Source organism: Prionailurus bengalensis, chromosome E3, assembly GCF_016509475.1.
Source record: "Prionailurus bengalensis isolate Pbe53 chromosome E3, Fcat_Pben_1.1_paternal_pri, whole genome shotgun sequence".
Taxonomy (NCBI): domain Eukaryota; kingdom Metazoa; phylum Chordata; class Mammalia; order Carnivora; family Felidae; genus Prionailurus; species Prionailurus bengalensis.
Window position 1 is genome coordinate 22727518 of NC_057357.1, and position 25397 is coordinate 22752914.

At 45.3% G+C, this 25397-nt stretch overlaps 1 protein-coding gene across 3 annotated transcripts in view; it reads right to left on the reverse strand.

The window, feature by feature from the left end:
- PRKCB (protein kinase C beta) overlaps positions 1-25397 on the reverse strand; it is a 329538-nt gene that overhangs the window by 36970 nt on the left and 267171 nt on the right. For all 3 annotated transcript variants that reach the window (XM_043560272.1, XM_043560271.1, XM_043560273.1), the window contains 4 exons: positions 22003-22176; positions 9550-9641; positions 7603-7665; positions 2350-2488 (listed from right to left, as the gene is read on the reverse strand). In XM_043560272.1, coding sequence (XP_043416207.1) covers positions 2350-2488; positions 7603-7665; positions 9550-9641; positions 22003-22176 — 468 coding nt within the window. The remainder of the gene's footprint in view (positions 1-2349; positions 2489-7602; positions 7666-9549; positions 9642-22002; positions 22177-25397) is intronic.

The window sequence follows — 25397 nt, forward strand, 5'->3', positions numbered from 1 at the left end:
CAGCAATGTCTTGTAGGTTTCAGAGTAGAAATATTTCACCTCCTTAGTTAAATTTACTTCTAAGTATTTTACTGTTGTTGATGCTTTTGCAAATGAGACCCATTTCTTTATTTCATTTTCAGAAAAATCATCGTTAGTGTATAGAAATGCTACTGGTTTTGTATACTAATTTTGTATCTTGTAACTTTACTAAATTCATCGATTCTATCTAACAGTTTTGGTTGAGTCTTTAGGATCTTCTACATATAAAATCATGTCACATGCAAATAGAGACCATTTTTACTGCTTCTTTTTCAATTCTGGTGTTTCTTTTTCTTTCCCAATTGCTCTAGCTAGGACTTCTAGTACTATGTTGCGTAAGAGTAGTGAGAATGGACACTTTTGTCTTATCCCTGCTTTTTCTGCACCTGTTGAAGATATGATTCTTTTCTTTTATTTTATTAATGTGATGTATTACAATGATTGATTTGCACATGCTGAGTCATCATTGCATCCCAGGGATATATCCCACTTGATCGTGTTTTTAATGTGCTCCTGAATTCAGTCTGCTAGTATTTTACTGGGAGTTTTTATATCTATATTCATCAGGGATATTGGCCTGTAGTTTTCTTTTCTAATACTGTCCTTTTCTGTTATTGGTATTAGAATAATGCTGACCTTCTAAAATAACTTGTGAGTATTCCCTCCTCTTTGATTTTTCAGAAAAATTTAAGATAGATAGATGTTAATTCTTCTTCAAATGCTTGGCAAAATTCACTAGTGAAGCTATCTAGTCCTTGGTAAAATTCACGAATGAAGCCATCTAGTCCTTTGCTTTATTGGGAGATTTTTTATTACAAACTCAATCTCCTCACTAGTAATTGATCTATTCAGATTTTCTATTTCTTCCTGATCAGTCTTGGTAAGTTGCATGTTTCTAAAAATTTTTCCATTTCTTCTAGGTTGTCCAGCTTGTTGGCATATAGTTGTTCACTGTACCTTGATTTTTTTCTCTTAACAATATGTCTCAAAGATCTTTCCATATCTACATATATATATCACTCTTTAAAAATTTTTTTTTATGTTTATTTATTTTTGAGAGAGAGAGAGAGAGAGAGAGAGTAAGTTGGGGAGGGGCAGAGAGAAACAGAGACACAGAATCTGAAGCAGACCCCAGGCTCTGAGCTGTCAGCACAGAGCCTGATGCGGGGCCTGAACCCACAAACCATGACTGAATGACACACCCAGGCACCCCTAACTCACTCTTTTGAATTGAATTGATGTGGTATTCCATACTATAAATAATTCAGTCTATTGCTCATTCCTTGATAGACATTGCTGAAGTTAGTACATACAGATTTGCTCTGATCTTTATAAGAGCTGTATGATATTTCTTAATGTGAATGTAACATATTTTAGCTAACCATTCCTTTGTTGATAGTCATTGAGGTTGTTTCCTATTTTTCATTATTTAAAAATAGCACTGTAATGAAGAAAGGACTTTGAACATGTATCCTATCAGCTGTGCATGTACGTGTGTGTATTGTAAGCTAAGTTCCTAGAGGAGGAGCTGCTTTGGTAAGAGTATGCAGGTTTTAAATTGTGTGCCAGATTATTGAATTACATGGGGCCCTCCATCATCATTGTTCCATATAAGTGACAGTCAAGAAAGGAATTCTAGAATTCCCATTTCCAAGACTCTGTGCCACATCCTCAGTTCCTTTCCTTAAAAATCTAGTAACAGATTGCAAAATGCCACTTCTCTGAGCACCAATTCAGAGAAAAAGGAAGGCTATCATCTGGCACAAATTCTGTACCATGCCATGTTGGGGAAATCCATTCTGCAACTGACCGTTTCCTTTGGGAAGGGAGGGGGAGGCACTAGAATTAAATCTTTTCCCTTTCATTTATATCTTACTCACGGAAAGGAAAATTCTGAGTCTTTCAGGGTTTAGTATCAGTACACAGATCCTGTGTCATATGTCAGCCCAGGAAAGCCCTCTCTGTCTGTCTCTCTCTCTTTCCCCCCTCTTAACAAATGTTTCAATGTCATAATTAGGCAGTATCATATGGCCATGAGCCATCGCAGCTTGAAGAATTTTACTGATGTGCGGTGGATGGTTCTTTTTGAGTTTTATTTAAATTTTCCCCCAAACCTTGATGTATTTTGGGCCTGAGCTTCTGGATGTGTGCTAAGTTAATTTGCATGTGTGACAGCAAAGGAATGGTTTAGAGTACAGGAGAAGGACCAGCCTGAGGTTTGCTTGCCAGGTACCCCCCTGGACCTTTCCCAGTCCTGACATGGCCATCCAGGGAAGAGAGGAGACATCAACGCAATGTGGACACATTAGGGGTCCCGCCAGCTCTCACCTCAGGGGCGATGTAGTCTGGAGTGCCACAGAATGTCTTGGTGGTCACCCCATCCCAGATGTTTTCCTTACACATGCCAAAATCAGCAATCTTGATGTGGCCCTCTGAATCCAGCATCACATTGTCAAGTTTGAGGTCACTGCAGCAGACATAAGAATTTAAGGATTTAACCAATGCTATTTATTTCAAGTCGACCAACAGCTACTCATGATGCGCAAAACACCATGCTTAGTGTTGGGGAAGCACAGGAGTGGATATAAACCAGTCCTTGCCCCCCAGTAGCTTCCAATCTGGCAGATAAAGAGAGGTCTACACGCTTGTGTGTTTTTCTTTTCCTACAGATCCAACTGTGCCAAGCATCTCACAAGGACACAATGAGACAGCAGCTCTGAGAAGAGAGAGATCCACAGGAAGCTAAATAAAGAGCAGAGCATCCATAGAGCTAATCTTTGTAATTTAAGGGCCCCTTATATTTCATAGTAAGATATATTTTTCACAAAATTATTATTTTTGAAAATAACTCTGAAGATCATGGAGAAAAAAAAAACTGATGGGGACAATCTGATTTAAGTTCAAGTGCTCTAAGCTCTCCTAGGCTGATTCCTAGCACATGACCCCAAGAGTTCCAGTTGATTCTTTCAATTAAAAAAATATGTTGCACACCTACTGTGTGACAGGCACTATGCTTGGAGCTACTGTGAACGAGATAAACATCTTGTCCTTGTTCAGATTAAATTCCAATATAGGGGAAAAGACAATTAACAAGTGTTCACATCTATAAGCATGATCATTACAGATTTTGATGGGTGGTGTGAAGAAAATGAAGAGCACGATGAGTTAGTAACTGGGGAAGGTTTCTCTAAGCAGGATGTCAGGATGTGTCACCTCCATGGAGGTAACATTTGAGCTTTAACCTAAAGGACATGTGCTATACTCTCATTCTTTTATTTCATCTGTGTCGATGAGGAGAGCTTGGTTATTTTGGTAAATGCTTGCACAATCCCAGCATATTGGGTTATTCCAATATCATCACACTTTCCTCTTCCCTAAACATCTACTCCAATGTCAACACTTGGCATTTCAGTATCAATGAGGAGTCATGATCTGTGGGCAAGTCTTCCTTGATCTCAATAGAGACCACTTTCCTGAGAGATAAGAGGGTCTACTATACAATTCAGATCTCTACCTTAAGTCATCTTCATTGGGTGGTGGACATCTGTGGTCCCTACCTATTTTAGCACCTTATGACAAGATCATCCCAATATTCCTTCGAAGGATCACCCTTCCCTGATTCTCATGCCATAGAAGGTGGTGGTGCTGATCCTAGCTCCTGGCTCCAGAAGTGGTTATGTGGGCCTGTTCTGGACATATGAAACACCCCACCGTGCTGGTCACAGTGATAGCTTCAGGAATGGCTATGTGATCCAGTATGAGATAGTCAAAGACATTGAGCATCAGCCCCTGGCACTTTGGCTGGTATCGTCAAAAAAGAAATGAGCTCTTTTTACTCTGGGATTGCTCAGCTGGTAGAATGTAAGTCTAGAAGTCCCAGGGGTCACCAGAAAGAGAAGAAAGCTAGTATAGATAAAGAGGAGCCTAGAGGAAAGGTGATACAGTGAACACTCATGACGTCATTTGAGCCCTGGATCCATCCATGTGTAAAGACAGATCTGCCCCTTGGGCTTTTCAGTTATGTCGGCCAACAAATGTCTCTTTTAAACAAGTTAGTTTGAATTGAGTTGCTGTCATCACTTTAGACAAAAAGAATACAATCAGAAAAAAAAAATACATCGGCATCTCCTATCTGTGTCTGTGAGGTCTATGGGCGGGGGGGGGGGGGGGGGGGGCGGTGCCCACTTGCACCACCTGTTCCATGATCTTTGGTACTGTCCATGGTACCACCCATATCCAGGTTTCATACTCATCTGCAAGCCACAGTGGTCTCTGAATGTCAGCTTAGAATTTGTGAAACTGGATTTTGCAGCAACATGCCAAGTCTACACGTGACCTGATTAACAGAGACCCATGACATTCTCCTCAGCTTGACCACATGCCCCAAAACAGGCAGCTGGGGCAACTAGGGAAGTGATAACATCTTCATGTGTTCTAGCAAAGGAGTGGGCCACCCTCAGGTGCCAAGGGCCAACAGGTTGTGCAGCTAGGGGACACTCCAGTCATATTCATTGTCACAGAGTAGCATTTTGATAGTCTACTGCATTCTTTTGTTCAATGTAATAATCCTTCATTTCTGTTTCAAAAGGAGGCTGGAGTAGTTGTTTACATTTTCAGAAATCCACCAATGGCAAAATCATCACACATTCCAGGGATGGTGATCCATAAATAAGACTCTAAGCTTGGAAGGATCTTTGTCTCCCCTCCATCCAACATCTCCAGCCATGGTCCTCAGAGAGGGCAAGTCTAACATAATTCCTCATCCTCTTTATATAAGGATTGTCCAATTAACTATAGAGCTAAATGAAAGAGGGAAAAAGACTTTTACCACATGAAAGTAGTTTCAATGAAGTTATAAAACCACACATCCTCTGTTGTGTGATTTTTTTAGTTTTCATTTGATTATCAATTTCAAAAACTCTGTCTCAATCAAGGTTCTTGACTATGAGCAACCCCCCCCCCCAAACAAACAAACAAAAAACCCCCACAAAAAAACAAAAACAAAAAACCCAACTCTGACCATTTCAACCTAGAAGGAATTGTTTAAAAGGTACTGGGAGTTCACAGAATCTCCAAGGAGGCTAGACAACCAGATGTGGAGGCAAGGCAGCCAGGAATAATGCTGAACTGCAATGCAGAGCTAGTCCAGTGACGATGTCACAGATGCCACCACAGACGTCTTGTTCCATGAGGCCTAACGCTGGACTCTGGGTGCTGTTGCTGAGAACTAGTTCCCCTCATGCCTCTGGAAACTAGATGTGGCTGATTACTATGGCCACTCTCAATTCTACAGTCTCTGCCTTTCTTGGTAACTACTTTCTGATTCACGGTGTTGTATGAGTGTGACAAGTGTCAAAGCCTAGGTTATGTGTCTGCCCTTGCTGCAGGAAGACTGTGAAAGTATGTCATTTTCTCTCTGTAGAGTAGGAGCTGGACTCTGTTCCTACACACAAATGAAAGAGATTCAGATGCTGAATTCCTTAAAAGAGTGACAAATGTCCCCTAAAAAATATGACTAGTTGAAGAAGAATGGGAGAATGTGTAGTTAGGAGAAATAGCTTTGAGAGTTAGCTGAAGTCTCAGCACCTGAAATTTAATCTTTGTATTTTATGACCTGAATGGCAAAGGTCCTGGATGCCAGACCCCAAGCCAGGTCCCTACTAGATTGGAAACCTAGCCCTGGATCTCAACCCAACTGACAGGAAACTCTACTTCCTCTTCTGGTCCCTCCCCTGGAACGGGATTTTCTTCCAATAAAGTTGCAGTCCCACATTTAATCTACTCAGCAATCCTGAGCGGCCAGTTCTATTCTAATCAAGAACCATCCCTCACAAGAGTTAGGTTCTAATGTCAGCACATAAGGTGAAAATCATGTAGAGCCAACGATTACCCACAATCCCCCTTTCTTTAGTTAAGCACCTGCTGAAGTCACTGGCTTGAATTAGGAGGTCATGCCACAGGGTGGATAACGTGTTCCTTTTAACACCAGAGTTCTGTTTGGCACAGGACACTCCCACTATGGCGGTCAAATGGAATCGGGGGCTTCATAGGTGCCATCTCTTGTACAGGTGGTGACACAGTTTCATTGAGGGCAAGCATGGCCAGAATGAGCACATGATTTACAGTTTAAATTCTTATTTTTCTCTCTCTTCCTATTTCTTCACTGAGCTCACCCATGTGCCAGGTGAAACCACTCCTTTTCCTGACCTTCATTCTTCCACTATCAGGAATAACTATGGAGAGTAGGGATTCTATGTACTCAGGATGATTGTCCTTCTCCGCTAGCTTCATATCATGACTTCAAGGAGTGAAAACAACAACAACAACAACAACAACAACAAAAACCACAACAAAGTCCCTGGACTCTGCAGGCTTCTGGCAAGATACACACTTTCCATCCCTTCATTCCACCAGTGCCCACAGCCTCCCCTCCACCATCTGCCTTGAGCCCACCAAGGTTCATCTCTTTATACCTTTTTGGTCCTATGTCTTTCAATTGCACCGCGATGCCCAGGACATTCAGGTCACCCTAACCCTCCAGAGCCCGATCCCATGCTCTCCACAGAATGACAGGCACCCTGCTCACCACGTGGCACACACCAGCCCCCCACCCTGCTCGACTTTTCTCTACAGCACTTATCGCAACCTGACACACCGTGTCTCTGGGATTTATGGATCTGTCTCCGACCACTACGACAGAAGCTCTACAAAGGCAGGTGGTTTTGCCTGTTTCCTTCCCTGCTGCATCCGCACCATCTAGAAGAGTGTCCAGCACATAGTAGGCTTTTAATAAATGTATGTCAAATAAATGAATGACATGGAGTTTCATGGCTCTTCACGATCTTTTCGATAGACTCTCCCCCATGCCAAGTGCCCTTTGGAAGCCCCGTGCCCCTGCCAGCCTCTCTTGCATAACCAGCCAGCCCAAGCCTGCACTGCCTATGCCACTTGCATCCATGTGGCATCAGGAGAATTGTACACACTGGACTCACTGACCAATAGCAGCCTCAGGCTCAGTAGTCTGCCGTGCGTGAAATATAAAACGGTATGACTCACACAGCCATGATCATACACTTGCTCCTCCAAAAACGGGCAAATGCCAAGTCCTGAACTTAATCCTGTCTTTCAGGGCAAGCAATTCAGAGATTCATTTCTAAATTGTAGTTACATAGCAAAAAAAAAAAAAATAAAAAGTGTTTCATAATAATAGGATCCATCCTATCCCGCCAGCTGAGATTCTCTGCTTGCTCCCCCAGATTGGGGGTCCAAAGACAAGAGAAGGAAGTGCCAGGCCCCCACCGGTGGTGAGCCTCCCCTTCTTAAAGCGAATGGTCTCACATCTGAGGCTCTGAACCATCACTGGTGGTGGAGTCCATAGAGATCTTCCCATCACCATCGAGAGCTGCCCAAACTTTGCCAGGGCAGTGGGCGATGCTGCCTGGCAGAACACATGCCCAAGTCAGGACTGGAGGATTCCTCCCCCACCATGGATTCTAATTTTAAAAGCAGTTAAAGAAAGAGGCAGGGAGGGAAGGAGCTGAGGGAGCCGCAAGGATGGGAAGGGTAGCAGTGCTCACTTACCGGTAAATGATGCCCTTGCTCTGTAAGAAGAACAGACCGATGGCAATTTCTGCAGCGTAAAATCTGAAATTAGAAAAAAAAAAAAAAAAGCGATGGAGAGATTCAAGGACATCGTATGCCTGGCAAACCCTCAGAATTCCATACGATATTGAACCAGGCGTAGGGCATTAACGTCTCACCATGGATGGTCAGCCACACGTCTCCTAAAACGACATCTGGGAGTATAGATGTGTGGACAGAGTTTGGAGAGCCGGGAGGCTGCCTTAAGGATAAATCAGAGGTTCAGCACTTGCTCAGCGGGGAGGAGGCCCTGGGAGAGGACGGACTGGATGGAGAACGACAATTTCTGTCTACGACAAATCGAGTATCTGAATACTAACAGCTAAGCTGTCGAAGGCTTACTGTCTACCTGCCACCATCTCAGGTTATTATCTGATTAAATTCTAATAACAGTTCTGTGAGGTAGGCCCTACTTTTACCTCCCTCTTCCTGACATGAGGAAACAGAGGCTTAGTGACAGAAAATAACTTAAGTGATATCACTAATGAATGGCATGACATCTGTCTAAAGTGTAAAGCTCTCTTTTTTTTTTTTAAGTTTATTTATTTATTTTGAGAGTGAGGTGGGGAGAAGCAGAGAGAGAGGGAAAGAGAGTCCCAAGTAGGCTCCAGGCTGTCAGAGCAGCTTCCAATGCGGGGCTCAATCCACGAGCCCGTGAGATCATGACCTGAACCTGAAACCAAGAGTCAGACTAAGCCATCCAGGTACCCCTAGAGTAAGCACTTAGCAAAGGCTGAGAAGAAAAGAGATTTTGAGAGAACCAGAAAGTCCAGTTATACCACAGGGTTAGGCAGGGCTTTAGGGAACTATGTTAAGCGTTCTGACAATTTGTTTTCTGTGATAATGAGCATAGGGTCCGTGCTCAGTTAGGCATTAGAAGCAAAAGAAGAGCCAACCTCTTCCTGGTCCTATGGGAATTATGAGTAGATCTAGAAGCTCAAGAATGCAAACCCTACCAGAATACAGTGCTCACAACCTCAGCAGGTGGGAAGAGAGGGGGCAGAGCTGAACTGAACAGGAGCCAGCAAGCCTTGGGAGTGACCAGATAGAGCCCTAGATTGAGCCCTCGGGGGCTTTCCAGAGGGACAATAAGATTTTAGCAAACCCCTCAGGAGAGGCTAACTCTGGTCATCCCACAACTTGCTGTCCCTGTTCACCAACAGCAGGGGAGGAACACGATGAGATCTGTGTTCTCAAAAGAAGATTCTGGCTGCCTTGGAACTGACAGGGACAGAATGGACTCAGCAGGGGAAACACAGTTCCAAAAACCTGAATCAGTCTCCCCACCCAGGAGCCACAGGGCACAGCTACAATGCAACTTGATTCCTCATCCCCCAGGAATAAGGGCATCTGAGTGTGTGTGTGTGTGTGTGTGTGTGAGAGAGAGAGAGAGAGAGAGAGGGAGGGAGAGAGAGAGAGGGAGGGAAGGAGAGAGAGAGAGGGAGGGAGGGAGAGAGAGAGGTGTAGGACAAAAAAATCTGGGTCAGAATGTGGATCTGTCTCACACCAGCTCTGTGATCTTGAGCAAGTTTCTACAAACTCTGGGCCCAGGCACATACTAAGCTCTCAACAAATACTGACAAATGAATAAACAAAACCTACAAGGATATCCCCCGAGGCATCTAGGGGGCCTTTCCCTTAGGAGTCTGGGGCAAAACATCAGCGATAAAGAAAGAACTGTGGTTCTCAAGCTTTAGGTTCTTAGCTGGTATCAGGAAAACAAAAAAGAAAAGGATCCCATATCAAGCAGAATACCTTTTTCCCCTGGCCATACATTTATCATGAAGCGGTTCAAGATGTTAACAATCCCTATTCAGCTAAAAATCCAAGGGAACTAACGTGCAAGGATACCACAGGAAAAGAAGCACAGCACAAGTTTGTACTTACACAGCATGAGGCTCCTTAAACCGGCCAACTTGTTGGATGTGGTACATGAGGTCACCACCGTTCACGTACTCCATCACAAAGTACAGGCGGTCCTGGGACAGGAGAGCAAACGGCAACATCAATATCCTGTGTTTCTCAGGTTCCAGATGGAGAGCAGCGAAGAGCTGGGATTTATGATCAAAACCCCCAGGACTCTGTGACAAGCCCCTATTTGCCAGGCCCATTATTTCCCAAATGCAGTATTTGTGCCACTGGAAGAATGCAACTGGGCCAAGGTGGCACATGATTTTTTTTTAAATTAATAACTGCAAAGTTCTATTTGTTTGTACTAGAAAATATAATTAGCAGATTAATATTGTGACTTAATGGATATTATTATTTAGGATAAAAGCTAATTGTAACGAAGAGTGGAAAATAAATCCATGGATCATATTACAGATAACAGGTAACTGCGGTAACCAGCCTCCAGGATGGCCCCCTGTGATTTTCACCCCCTGGTCCTCACGTCCTTGTGTAGCCTCTTCCCACAAGGAATAGGACTGACTCGCATAACTGGTACAGCAGTGTAAAAAATGGGGGCACCTGGGTGACTCAGTAGGTTAAGTGTCCGACTCTTGATTTTGGTTCAAGTCATGGTCTCACGGTTCGTGAGATTAAGCCCCGCATCAGGCTCTGTGCTGACAGCATGAAACTTGCTTGGGATTCTCTCTCTCTCTCTCTCTCACTCTCAAAATAATTAAATAAGCATTAAAAAAAGAATATTGTAAAAATTAGAGTGTGTGACTTCCATGACTAGGTCACAAAAGATACCGTAGCTTCCATTTTGCTCTCTCTTGGATCATTTGTTTGGGGAAGTTGGCCACCACGTCATGGGAATGCTCAAGCAGCACATGGGAAGGTGCATTTGGCCAAGAACCAAGGCCTCCTGCCAATGGCCAGCACCAACTCCCCAGACAAGGGAAGGAACCACCTTGGGAATAAACTCTCCGGCCCCATTCAAGCCTTCTGATGACTGCAATCCCAGCTGACCACTTGCCTACAACTTTTCATGTGAGACCCCAAAAGTAGAACCACCCAAGTTAGCCACTCGTGAGTTCCAACCCCAGAAACGGCGAGATAATAAATGTTTATTGTGGTTTTAAGCCATTAAGTATTGAGGTATTGTAATAGATAACTAACTAACATGTGACTACGGAGGGAAACAAATTCTTTGAATTTGAGTGGCCTTGGAGGGCATATCCAGAAGGACTGCAGGACTGTGAGACAAGGAGCCCACAGAGAACTAAGCTGACATACGTGAAGTGCTCTAACACGATGGTGGCCTCATCACAAATGTTTCAACTACCATCAACAAAATCTTACGGCTCACAGATTATTTTATACATAACAGTCATAGATGCCTTTTTCCAATGTGTACTGTCTAATAACTGGAATGATAACTATTATAAAATAAAGCTGCCAGGGCACCTGGGTGGCTCAGTCGGTTGAGCGTCTGACTGGCTCAGGTCATGATCTCATGGTGTAAGAGTTCGAGCCCTGCGTCGGGCTCTGTGCTGACAGCTCAGAGCCTGGAGCCTGCTTTGAGTTCTGTGTCTCCCTGCTCTCTCTGCTCCTCCCCCACTCGCACACGCTCTCTCTCAAAAATGAATAAACATTAAAAAAATTAAAAAAAAATAAAGCTGCCATCTTGTGAGCATTTATTATGTGACTTAGCCAACTGTCTTTACATATTTTGTCTCACTTATCTCTCTAAACAATCCAACAGGACAGTATTACCATGCTTCCCCTTTTAAAGATGTTAAAGTTCAAGCCCAGAAAGGGTAAGTTGCTGATTGTCGGTGATTCAGCTGTTCAGCGGCAGAGCCGGGATTTGAACCCCAGGCAGGTTGGTTCCAAACCTTATCAGGCTGCTACCCGTGTAAGACTCTGACTAGACATTGTATGGATGTGTGCGTGTGTCCTCCCTTCTAAGAGCTTCCAGTCCAGGAGGGGCGAGAAAGGACCTAGAGATCCAGCCACACAGCAAGACAGAAGCTGACAGGTCACAGGGCAAAAGTACAGGTTGATCAATTATTTTTGCAAAGTCAAGGGACTTTCTCACACTACTTCACCCCCTCAGCATCTTTACTGAGAGGCAGAGAGGGAGGCAGAGTTACCACTTCTGTCTCTCAGTGTCCAAGGCGTATGAGGCTTGCAAAAAAAGGTCATCCACAAGGTAGTGGCAGAGTGGAGATAGTCAGAACCGCCGACACCCAGCCCCTGGTTCTTTGGGGTTTTTTTTTTGATAGAAAACAAGCCTTAAAAATAGCATCTGTCTTTGCTGCACGTTGAAGGGAACCAAAACACTTGCTTTTAAAAATTATTTTTAAAACTAGCAGATGGCATTGGCCACAGAGAGAAAAGTAAGTAAAGGAGAGATTTCACTTGCTTGCTTGCAGCTTTGGAAGAACTCAGCTTGCCCCCCAAACTCATTAGTTAGAATCCCAACATCAGGGAGAGCTCTGCTTGTAGCTAATGCCGTGTTTTGTGGTTTGCTTCTGCCATGAACCGTATGCGGGAAAATCCTGAGATCCATCATCTTTGAACTGTACTGAGTCTGCCTTGGGCACACCAGTGCTTCATATAGGAAACAGTGTGGCTGGCGTCCTGCCTTCCCTGTTTTCTGAACGAACACTTAATGATGCCCGCCCTAGGCCAGGCATGATTTTACTACCAGGGAGGCTGCTATGAATAATCCATGGTGCCTGATGTTAAGGATTCCCCAGATGTGTGAGGAGACCAGGTAAATTTCTAAATGGCACTGTTTCCCAAAATGTGGAGGGAGATAATTTTAGGTGGGCTATGGATGCATAAGGCTTTACCTTCATAGTTTTGTGTTTATTTTAATGTGTATTTTGGAAAACAGGACTAGCCCTTGAAGCCCCTGATTCTGTGGCTATTATTGCTGAGGGGGACAGCGGAGTGCATAGAGTTACAAAGGATGAAGGAGTGAGGCAAGGCTGGGACCAGATTATAATAAATTGCATAAGGCCATCAACTTCAAACTTTGGTTGTCTCCCACACGAGCTCCAAGATTTTACCACATTTACCTGCCTCATCCGCTAAAATTTACTTAAAGATATTTCCATTAAAATTTACTTCACTTTTTTTACTTAGACACATTATTTAACAATTTTACAACTTCATACCAAAGTCATAAGTGGAAATTCATTGTCTCTGTAAAAAAACAAAAATGCATATCTGGAGTCTATCAACTCTATGCTGTATCTGGTCCGGCTTTTGCTCTATCGGTCCCTCAACGGACTTATTTTTAAAGCAAATGCAATTTGTCCATGTACCACCAAGTTCATCTGGCACTCCAAGGTAAGGCACATCCAAATTTGAAAAACACTGCCAGGGGCAACCTCGAGCCAATCTTGAGCAGGGAGGTGAATTTTAGAACGGTTCCTTGAGCATTTATTTTTGCAAGTCATGTATTAGGTGTTAAAGGGGTAAACAATGATGAATAGCATATGGGCCTTGCCCTCAGAGAATTCAGAGTCTTGTGAAAACAGATACGCAACCAACTCGAGCCAGAATCTAAAATAAAACGTGATAAGAGGAATTGCGTGACAGGCACGAAGAGGGAGCTCCGGGGGCGTCAGCTAACTAAGTGGTCCTCACCCACTGCCTCCGATTCTTACATAATTATCCCCCCCACCAACATAATGCCCTGAGATCTGACTTTGCTCCCCACTCTTCCAATAAAATCGTTTCAAGGCCTCGAAAGATCTTTCTTCTGGTCACGTGCAGGGTTCTCCATTAGGACCTCTTCGCTGTACTCTACTCGTGAAAATCAGAAAGCTGTTGGGTATTGAGTCTCCCCGAATTGTTCAAGTTTCCAGCGAGGACTTGTCACAGCTTAAGACTTCAGCCCTCATCTCTCTGGGCTGATGAGTCTTGACTTATATTTCCATCCCCTGTCTTTCTCCTGAGCTCCAGTTCGCTCCAGCTGGCTACAGGACGTTTCTACGTGGGTGTTCCACTGTCGACTCCAATTAAAAGCGCAGAAAGGCAAGCTCTCCCTTCCCTCTTCAATCTAGACAGCCTGCTCAACTTTCAAAGCGTTTCCCCCAAAACTGTCATTGTTATTGTTGTTATTCTTCATTAACACGCTGCCCTTGTCCCCCGAGCATGAAACGACTTCAGGTAATTTTAAATTTCCCTTCCCCTTTCTCGCTTGTGTTCAGTCACTGAGGAAATCAAACTAAATGTCTGTCTGTCACACCGCATCATGCAAAATGGTTGGATAGAATGTCTCACATCTGGAGCGGGAGTGTAAGGGTAGTTTGATTTAAAAGAATGACTGCAAGGCATGGGCCGAATTTATCGGGGTGGGGGAGGGCGGGCATGGCAGAGAATTCAAAGAAATCGTCATTCTTTCCCCAAGGCGGCTGAAAGCGGGATGTGATGTGACGCCCACGTGACTGCTGGCGGGGACACCTGACACTTTTAAGAAGATGCCACAGACAGAGAGGATCCAGAATGTGGGCACCTCCAAGAGCATGCGCCATGCTTTCAAGTGAGTTTCAGTAAGCATTTGCCTACTGAATGATCTTTAACGGTTTGCGAAGCTGGCCAGTGAATCGATCCTGTCCGTAAGCCGTTCCTTTTATTGCTCAGATGCAAGTACTCGTCTCGAGAAGCTGTGCAGTGCCATGGTGGAGAGACGTACCTGTAGCATGCACTAGTCCTGGGTTCAAGTCTCAATTACACCGCTTGCACACTCTGAGGGCTTGCATCCGGTACTAAACCCTCCCTGCCTTCCTAAAGCGGTAACGACAGCTTCTCCTTCAGAGGGTTTTGCAGAGATATAGAGATGATGCGTGTCACATCCTTGCAGATTCAGTGCCTCCCTCAAGTAGTCATGGACATGTGTCATGCACAACTTTTTCCCCTCTGTATTCTATAGCCTTAGAGTCTTTCTCAGAATCAAGCAATGGATGCTCCTCTAACTTTCTTTCCAGCTTTCCAAGCCTTACCCTTCCACACAGAGAGCAAAGCTCTCAAGGGCTAGGACCATCTCTACTCTTCCTTGGATTTCTATAGACCTTTGATTACTGAATGAACATGCAAAGGCCACCATTAAGAAGGCAGAGAGAACCAGGCTGTGTCCCTTCCTACCCATACCCACTTTATATGCCTGGGCTGCGTTCCTGAGTCCTCTCCTGCACTCACGATCCTCAGATGCTTCAGTTGCCTAAAGCGCCAACACGTGCAAAACTCTCACCAGCTTCCCCTCCTCGGAGGCACTCGATGCTGTGTTTGTACCACCAGCGGTAGGTCACGCCTGGCTCCAACCCGTTAGTTTCCTTGCACTCAAAATGGCGACTCCCACTTGACAGGAGCACCAGTGATCCCTTCCCTGTAGATCCAACCCCTTCTTAAGGGTTCCTACTGAGTTGGTAGCGGCCAACTACCAGTGGACTGGGCCAGGAATAAAACTTCTGACCTACGCTGAGCCAATCAGATTCTGTTTCCCAAGAGTACGAATTAGAACCAATCAGATTCTCTTTCCCATGAGAGTGAATCAGGGAATTCGGCAGATAGGCAACCTGCAAGGAGTTAGAGAGGCTGTGCTGCTACCATGATCAGGGAGAAACAAAGAAAACAAGGATAAAGAAGCAGACATCTATTCTAGAAAGCTTTGAAGTTCTGATTCTTCATGAGGCTCAGGTACATCTTTGCCTTTGGGTTGTTTCCTTCCAATAAGATTCTGTCTCTCTCTTCCTCTCTCTCTTTTTTTAATGCAATAGTTTGGAGGAGGAGGTTTTCTGTTTCTGGCAACCCAACTATTGCCTACTGAGACTCTGCCAGAGTTCCTACAGCAACACCCTTCTATCAAACCATACCCCTGGGCACTCATGCCAACTCTGAGCCGATCCTGAGTTACCAGGACCCCTGGGACGTTCTCGGTGCTCAAAGGACATGACCTCAGGGGCCAGGTCTACAAGTAGAACCATCCTCACCCCTCTCCCTGTCCCCGCGTGCATTCTGGGGCGATGCCCATCCCAGCATGCCTTGCAACTGAGTTCTTGCTGGACCACGACAGCAAATTTGGGGAGGAAGTAACTTCTGTCCTTCAATGACTCATAAAATCTAATTCTATTTAAAAAAAAAAAAAGAAGTGCATATGTTCAATTGAAAAGAAAACATTTAAAATAGATGTTTTGCTAAGGAGACTTAACTGCCTGTGCCCACTGGCAGTTGGGAAATTGCATGAATGTGCCAGGCTGACAATTGTCCCTGAGAAAAACTGTAAAAGGACCGGAGGAAACATAATCCTTTTGTGCCCATGCAGCAAGGCGCCCCTCAAACTCAGCTCCATTAGTGCAGGTAGCCTCCATTTATTATTTATTCTGCACATCGTATATCATCGTCTCAAATCCTCACTTATTACGCTCACTTGAAAGATGATGAAACCAATATTCAGAGCTGTTAAGTGACTTTCTAGAGGTCACACAGCCAATAATCACACACACAGACTTATGTGGCTGGGGCGCTCATGCTTCCCTCTGTGCTTCTAGAACAATTTGCCTAAACCCCAGTTCATCTAATGAGCAATTTTAAAAACTCAACTTCTTTCTGATGGCTTTTACATCTCCTTGGGTATTAACTTTGGCCATCTTGTGGCACATTCAACACTTTCAAATTGTTTTATTATAGACATTTCTGAAATAATATAAATTCAAAACAAAGATAATTATCCACGGACCCCCTCCCTAAATCAAATCAAGGTTTTCATTTGTCTGTGTCTTTTTCGGATTCTTTTCCGTGTGCATATGCAGTTTTAACACGTTTAGAACAATCTCTTAAATAAAATTTAATACCTTTCATTTTTGGTTAACGTTGTGCCATGCATATTTTTCAGAGATTTTTTTAATCCATTTTTTTTGAGAATATACTTCTGATGTAACTTTGCTTTTCCAAATAAGTTTTTTAAATTTAAATTTGCATCATTCTAAGAATGACAAAAGTTGTTTTGCATATTGGTGGGTGTCTTTTTCCCTTTTATCTATTTTGGCCACCTTCGGATTTTTTTTTTTAATTCTATTAAGGATCTTTCGTTTTCAAAATTCTAAGTCACTAGCGAGAAAAACACATCAAATTTGCAGCACGTTAGACTGGATTTGTCATTTTTTCAAAGTAGCTGATTCATAAAGGAATTCTGGGTCACAAAATACAAAATGACAATCCACTCGGGTTACACTGGCCTCCTCTCTGCTCCTCAAACACGCTGAGTATATTCCCGCCTAGGGCTCTTACACTCACTCTTCCTCCTTGTCTAGAACGCTTTGCCTCCAGATAACCACATGCCTCGTTCCCTCACTTGCTCTGGTCTCTGCTCAAACGTCACCCTTATCAGAAAGACTTTTCTTTGATCATCCTATCAAAAATAGCATCCCTCCGACCCAATCCCTCCATCTTTTCCCCCGTAATGTTCTGTCGCACTGTTGTTGGTTATCTGTCTCCCCCCTTGGACATAAATTCCACAGGAACAGGGGACTTTATCTCTTTTGTCCACTGATGGAGCCCTCACAAGGATGCAGCTGGGTCCCGACACATTTATTTCAACAAATAAATATTTGCTGACAGGATCAATAAGCATTAGTAGCCTCTGTATACTGCAGGCATGGTCTGACTTCTAGGGAGGCTGGCTTTAGAGATACTGCCTGCTGCAGCCCAGCCTGCCTCCCCTCCTCCGCAGCACCAATCAAGGGGTCAGGGGCGATGCAATTCCAGAAGGTGAGTGTGAGCCAGATGACCGCCTCTATGGGCCTTCCCCAAAAAGGGGGTGTCGCCTTCCTGCTCACCTGAGACAAGCAACCGATGATGGTTTGCCTCATATATATGCAGTGCTCCCTACATTTGAAAATCTCTCCCACCAAAAAACCTTTCCAATCATTGCAGTATCCTTGTAGGGTGAGCAGGTGACTCTTCCATAGTGGAAGGAACCCCTGAAGGGGCTTTAGGAAACCCGGCTGTCTAACCAGACATTTCGCCTCTCTGAGGGTTGGTTTCCACCGAAATGTGGACAGCACTTGCTTATAGTGTTCTGGTGAAAACCGGATGGAATCATGAGAGCGAAAGTGACTTAGAAACTAGACAAAGGAACCTGGGTCAGGATAGCAAGGTTGGGGGTCTGGACTCTTGCAGAACAAATCCCAGTGTCACCATTAACCTACTGTGTGAGACTGCACGAGTTACTTAACATCTCTGAATCTCAGCATCCTCCTGGAGAAAGCAGGGACAGTACCTGAATCTCAGCATCCTCCTGGAGAAAGCAGGGACAGTACCCGTGTCTACCAGGAGAGGCGCACAGAACATACACTGCAAGCACCTGCAGAGTGCGGAGCGCACAGCCGGCCCACGCTGACGTGCTCACAACGCCAGCTGCTGGGTTTTGTTGTTTGTAACATCACGGTTAAGGCCATGTGGGCTGCAACTCAACATAATGTGCTAGCAAAAGCGTGGCTCTGCATTCAGTGGGCCTGGGAGCCCGTGCTGTGTCTGGGGAAAACTACCCCCAATATCCTACGTCCTCAAACCTTTCTCCTGCAAAGTGGGATGACAGGTAACCCTTTCCGTAGCATGGATTTTTTGGTGAAGTGAAACCAAATGTTTGGAAGACCACACGTGGGAGATGCTCGGATGGAAAGTCAGGTCCATTCCCAAGACAGAAACATGGGGGAGCACCACGAGCCTTCACTGAGCAGGGGAGAGGTGAGCCAGCAAAGCGTTGGGGCTCGGGCCCCTGCCAGAGCCTACAGACAGGATGGCTGCTGGTGGCTCTGCCCCAGGGGCATCACATGGCCTAGAAATCCAGGCAGCCATGCTCAGCACCCTCAAAAGACTGAACATTGGGGGCGCCTGAGTGGCTCAGTCAGTTAAGCGTCCAACTTTGGCTCAGTCATGATCTCACGGTTCACAATTTCACGTCCATGTGCTCTGTGCTGACAGCTCAGAGCCTGAGCCTGCTTCGGATTCTGTGTCTCCCTCTCTCTCTGCCCCTCCCCTGCTCATGCTCTGTCTCTCTCTCTCTATCTCTCAAAAATGAATAAACATTAACAAAAAAATTTTTTAAAAAGACCTAACAGTGTTACAGTTAAGTGTAAAACCCCATGGAGCCAGGCTGCCTGGGTTCAAATCTTGGCCCTGAAATGTACTTGCTGTGTGGCCTCAGTCCCCTCGTCTTAGAGGGGTGATGACAGGACCCATCCAAAGGTTGTCATGTGGTTTAACAGTGTCAGCCTTTGCCTCACGTGAGTAGGCATTATTATGTCTTTGAAGTGAATTTAATTTATGTAAACTCAAAGTATATGTGCTTAAAAAAACTATCTGCCACGAAGGCAGTGAGGGCATCTCCTCAAGCCAAGCACAACTGTAACATTTATGGTTACATTTTCCCCAAACCATGCGGCCCTTAGAGAGAGTAGCTACTTTGATCCACACCAACAAGATGGCAGTCTGTTCCACCCTCAGCCTTGCTGGATTAGGAGACTGCGAGGTGGCCGGCAACATGGGCCTCCATCCCCACACAAGACTCGAACCCATGGAACTGTGTTCTCAGCGCCGTCTCTCTTCCCTGACATGTGACACCCCTTGAGGGGACCCAGGGCACCACATGATTTCCAGATAAACCCCAGCCCTACTGTCTAATGCCAGAAAGCATACTGAAATACGAGTGAGGCAGTGCAGTATGAAAAGAATTGCCTCAAATCCACTCTACTATCATTTTGAAAGCAGTACCTTACTAATAAAGATACTGTACGTTAATAATGTTTGTCACACATGACTAATACCTCCAATCTCAATACATTCAACCGAAATTGAAAATGGCACTCTAAGTTGGTCCAACCTCTTGCTTGAGAACAGGATCTCTTCTTGGTCTATTCACCAGACTGAGACCCTTCTTGATCTACTGATGTCAGTGGGTAAACCTGGGGACCCACAATGGGAAAAGGAGAAGATGCAGCGTGGAGGAGTTTAGAGGTTTAAGAATCTAGTCTGGTCCTGTCTCTGCTACCTCTTGAGTGCCTGAAGGACCTAATTCCCTAAAACTCAGGCTTTGGTACTCTCTTCACCACTGTGCCAAGGATGTGAACTGTTGCTCGCGTAATATTTTTCTTTACATCGACTCTCTTCTTTTACGCAAACGTTTTATTTTAGAAGCAAGTGTTGACTAGTCACCTTTGGAGCATAATCATGAACCAATTTGTGACAAACTGTCCAGTAACAAGAAAGAATCAAGCGTTTATCCAGCGTTTCCTATACGAGCTGTGCCATGGGGAACCAGGCAAGTGAGGAGGGGCAGCCTGCCTTCAAAGAGGCATATCCTACCAGTAAATGAAAAAGAAATGACAGAATTAGGGTACCGCCATTAACGGGCCTAGGGGCTGAGTGAGCATCAGTGACGGCCAACATCACAGAAAGAGAGACACGGGGTGTTCTGTGCCTTTGAACCAAAGAGCACGCCTTCTAGGTTCTTACCAAAGGGATCGGACCTGATTCTGCCCGAGTCTCTAGGCCCGGCTACCGATTTGCAGGAGACACATCAGACAGGAAAACTGTGCAAGAGGCCCACACCTGTGCAATCCGCAAATCCAGACCGTGAAAACGCTCTGGGTCAAACAGCCCAGGATCTTCAGCAGATGAAGGAACGGATAAACAGAAGGGATGGAGGGGAGAAATCACTGTATTAAAAGGCTTAAAAGACACAGCCAGTGTCTAAAAATGGGAAAGATTAAACTACCGTATTAAGAGACGATAAGACTCAAGTGATAAAACTATAAAGACGCACCAGGAAGTCAAGCCACCGCTTGCCGGGAGATCGAGATTAGAACACGAATAACCTTCCAGAGTGGCGGCCAGAGTTCTGTTTCCCAACCGGGGTGGTGGTTTGAGGAACTTAACCTTATAAGAACTCATTACTAAAACATCTATTTTGTGTGTGTGTGTGTGTGTGTGTGTGTGTGTGTGTGTGTGTGTTTTTAAATATTTGTCTTATAATACCTCGTAAGCAAAACAGTGACTTAGAAATGGGTGTTTGCCAAAGCTTAGAAACGGAAGCCTGGTACTCTTCTGTTAAAAAGAGGATACAGGTGTGCTGACACCAAACAGAAACATTCCCCTTGAGGCATTCAGGAGAACTTAAAGCTAATTAAAAGGGGAATGTAACTTTAAATCTATGCACCAGCCAAAGTCACCCTTTGTACCCAGGGCCACTTTGCGCTGGGGTATATGCACCCTACTTTGGCAAATACGGTAAGTGACAGAGCCGGGATCTGAGCCCAGGTCCTTCTGACCCCAAAATGTATCAAGAGACTTCTTCGAACAGGGAAGGAGCCGAGGTCCGGTTCCGTCCCTTTCACACAGGGCTGTTCTAAGCCCGGTGTGCGGTTACACTGAGAAAACCCACCCCAAACCCAGTTTTAGATCTTTCTGGGCTGGGAGTGTTGAATCTAACTTAGCAGAGCACAGGACTTGGTGATGTTGGAGAAGAGAGGAAGTCTCAAGCCTTAAATTACATGCAATATACGATAGCATCCCGTCTTACATAGGAGGTGGGCTCTAAAATTAGCATGCATAGTAAGAGCTGCACAGAATTGAAATCATCTCAAAGAATCCCTTAAAGCATCTTGAAGTCACTGGGCCACTGGCCCTTTAGAAGCTCCAAAGGCAAGGATTAATTTTGTACCTTTTCGCATTTGGGCTCTGGCCACTCCCTCCTTAGGCATGGAGGCCAGGGTCTAATTCGAACGGGGAAAGGTGACAGGTTCCTTAAAGGGATGGCCCCTGCTCTCGCAGATAGACATAGAATCACAGTTAACAGCGAATAGGGCACAAGTGTCCCCTTCTTTTCTTGGGAGCCACGGTTTTGTGCTCACTAGTCCCTGCCTAGGACACTGTGCCCCCTGCTCCATTAGTCTCGTGCAGGCTGTGTTTTCAGGCAACCCCTCCCTCAAGGAGGTCCCTGCAACTGGCAGGATATACCGGAGCATTTATCTGGAGGGTCTGGAGGGCTGACTATAACCGTCTAAACCCACATCCTGTGGCCCTTCCCAACTCACTCCCATCGCTAAGCTCTGCTAGAACATCTTATATTGTGAGAGCAAAAGTCCTCAGCTCCTGTCCTCAAGTCACCTCTTGCTGTCTGAGAAAGACCTTGCTCTGTTGGTTATTAAACCAATTGCCTGAGTTCTTCTATCCTCATTGAAACAGCATCTGCCTAGGGGAGAGCTTCTCAGTGGCAACCTCAGAAACTTTCAGCAGCATCCCCTGGGCACAGCAGCCTCCCATCTCCAGAATGGAAAGGGTCCAGGTGCTTCTTTGGAGTGAGCACTGCTGGGATGGCTTTGGTCAAAGCCTGGAGAAGCCCTAGAGGTGGAATGGCCAGGCCCCCGGACAAATTACCATGGTCTGGAAGCAGGAATGGAGCTGGGTCAGGAACGGCGGCTTCCCGGGCAGGGCCAGCACCCGCTTCTCCACCATCGTGCATTCCACATCGTCATCTTGGATCACGACGTCCTTCTTCAGGATCTTCACGGCATAGAGCTCATCTGTGCCTTTCCGCTCTGAGAGCATGACCTGGGAAAGAGAATAAGCCTGTCAGGGTGGTCGGAAGGGCCCAGAAAGCCGCGGCAGCCGATGCTCATTCAGACCCACTCCAAGCTCTGCCCAGATGCCCTCTGTGGACACTGAAACAAAGTTTTCTCCAGACCTCGCATTTTGAATGGCTAAACCCAATCAGTAGGGAGGGTTCCAACAACAACAAGCAAGTATCGATCCTTTTGGGATTTGTATCAATGCCCAGCCAACAGGGCTAGGATGTAAACCTCATGAGGGAAAGGATCTTTGTTGGTTTTGTTTACTGCTGTCACCCAAGAGCCTGGTATAGTGCCTGGTACATGGTAGAGTTTCGATAAATATTTGTTGAATGAGAGAATGGGCGAATTCCTGATAAAACTGAATTTGGAGCACCTGTCTCCTTATTCACTCGATTATTTAATATTCAAGAAAAGCCTGCTAAGCACTGGGAATACAGCAATAAAGAAGCAGACACGTTCTCTGCCCCTGCCGTCCAGAGGAAGAAAGACTTCTGATATTAATTACAGGGATGATTAGTGTAATATTTTAACACCCTCTCCTGTTGTCCCGGGGCTTCCTTCCATGCAGCTGTGGTCACCAATCCAGCATGTTAATCAGGGTGGCTCAGGACACATCATTATTTTCACTGGTTGTGATTATGCCAGATGCCACAGTGGCCAGTGGGTACCATTTTCAAGAAGCCTCTTAGAAGCAGCACAGGGCAGTACCACTACCTTGTAGGAGACCTGATCGGCCCTGGGGCTTCTGGGAAGGCTTCCTGGAGGAAGAAGCAATCAGACTGCAATAAGCATTCACTGCATGCACTGTGTCACCACTACATTTTTGAGTACTTATCAATGTGCCACACAAGTAGTGGTTTTCATTTGTTATTTCTCATTACTTTGCAGAACCCCATTTTACAGGAAAGCCAGGCTCATGGAGGGGAAGATGCCCTCACACAGCAAATTCAGTTAGGGACAGGGCCAGGGTTTGAACTCAGGTCTAACTGACTCTAAAGTCTCTGCCTTTAAACACTTGACTTGCTCAGAGCTCCAGAAGAATCCTCAAGGTGCTTAGGTGGTTGGGTAAATAAAATGCTCACACCTGACTCAGCTGGGGGACCAGAGAATGCAATAGAGCCTTAAGGCCAGAGGGAGGGAGGCCTAGAAAGCTCTTTGAGGCAGGAGGGCAGCTTGGCATACTTTGTTCAGCTCTTATCTTAATGGTAAATTAGAGTCTAACTGCATGGAAGCTTCCAGGCTGAGCCCACCGGCTCCCAGAGGCCCCATTTCCTGCTCTCACCATCTCCTTTCTCATCACAGCCAGGGGTGGCCATGGGCACTGTAGACCCAGGAATTTAGAGCACTTAGCAAGAAAGTTCCTGGTGCACACTGCCACTACCATAGGACTTTCTCAGCTTCTCCCCTCCAGCCCCACTAGAGAAATAAGGGCTGCCAAGCTGAGCAGGGCCTACCTGCTGGGCATCTACTCGATCCCCACGCAGACCCACCAGTCCACATGGCAGAGTGGGGCTCAAAGTGCTGGGCCATGTGTCTTCAGTTTGTTTCCAGTCTTCCCTGTTCTCTCGCTAGTCCTCAAGGGCCATTTTCCCTTCCCTAGCCCTCACCACAGCAGAAACAATGCCTCCAGGAGGCCAGTGTTCGAAGACGCAGAGAGTCAGGTGGAGACAGGGCTTTTCTGCTCCCAGGTTCCAGAGAAGATTGGGGAAGGGACAAGTGCAGGTTGGAGGCAGGGACGTGACTTGCCTGGGAGACAAACCAGTAGAGGGGCTGAAGGTGGAAAGAAGAACCTTCAGCTGAGAGGACCCCTGAGCCCAACAGGAGGGGGCTCAGTAGTGAGCTGGTTTCGAGTGTGGACAGCCCCACCAACCCATCACCACTGGTCAAGGCACCATCTAACAATCCCCTTCTCTTTTTTTTTCTTTTTAAAAATTTATTTATTATTTTTTATATTAAATATAATTTATTGTCAAATTGGTTTCCATACAACACCCAGTGCTCATCCCAACAGGTGCCCTCCTCGATGCCCATCACCCACTTTCCCCTCTCCCCCACCTCCCATCAACCCTCAGTTTGTTCTCAGGATTTAACAGTCTCTTATGGTTTGCCTCCTTCTTAAGTTTCTCAGGATCCACATATGAGTGAAAACATAAGGTATCTATCTTTCTCTGTATGACTTATTTCACTTAGCGTAATACCCTCCAGTTCCATCCACCTTGCTTCAAATGGCATGATTTCGTTCTTTCTCATTGCCAAGAAGTATTCCAAACAATCCTCTGCTCGACCACCCAAGACACAGAGGAGGGGGCCCTGGACACCTTGAGTGTCGATGCAGTCATGATAGGACATCCCAGCCCCCTGACAGGAGGAGAAGCAGGACAGATGGCCGAGAAGTTCCCTGATAATACTTCCATTATCCCCATTTTGCAGTTAGACTAACTGAGGCTCAGAGAGCTTAACCTGCTCGAGCTAACAACTGCTCTAGAAATGCTGCTCTGGCCATGTTACTCAAATGCATACAATCCTTCAGTGATCCCCACAAGCCAGACAATTCCGTGACCACATTCCCTTCTTTCTTTTCCTTTGAATATTCTATTCCCACCACTTGCAATGTCCTTCTACACTCTTTCACTGCCCAGAAAATCAGTGATTCAGCTCAGATGTCACCTCCTTCTCAAACCCTCAGGGATGTACTCAGACCAAATGGGTCACTCCCTCCGCTGGGCACCAGGGCTTTTTTGTAGCTATGTCAGTCACTTTAACACAAGTTTTCCAAACTTCCATCGATCATTCGTGTGCCTTTTGCACATCTTTTCCCATCACCTAAACTGGTATTTGCTTAGTATTTTAACAACCTCGTCATATTTTTACTTAACTAAATTTATCTGAAAAAGGAAACTCTGTATCACCACTATTAATGGCAAGTCAGTATCACCAGCCATAAATGGAAATAAGCATAAAAATAAATAAAAGCAAAGCAGTGCTAGGAAATTCTAGTTAGCTTTTGCTAGCTGCTGAAGGTTCCTAGCCAGCCCCTGCATGCTCTCCTTGTTAAAGGGAAAAATGATGTTAGCAAGTGTTAGAGAACTATTAATGGCATATTGTCATCAACTGAGATTTTCTTGTTCAAGTAATAAGAAAGACTGAAAGAAAACATAAAGAGAGAATCGTTCTATCATGATGTGATTTAATTTCATTTAA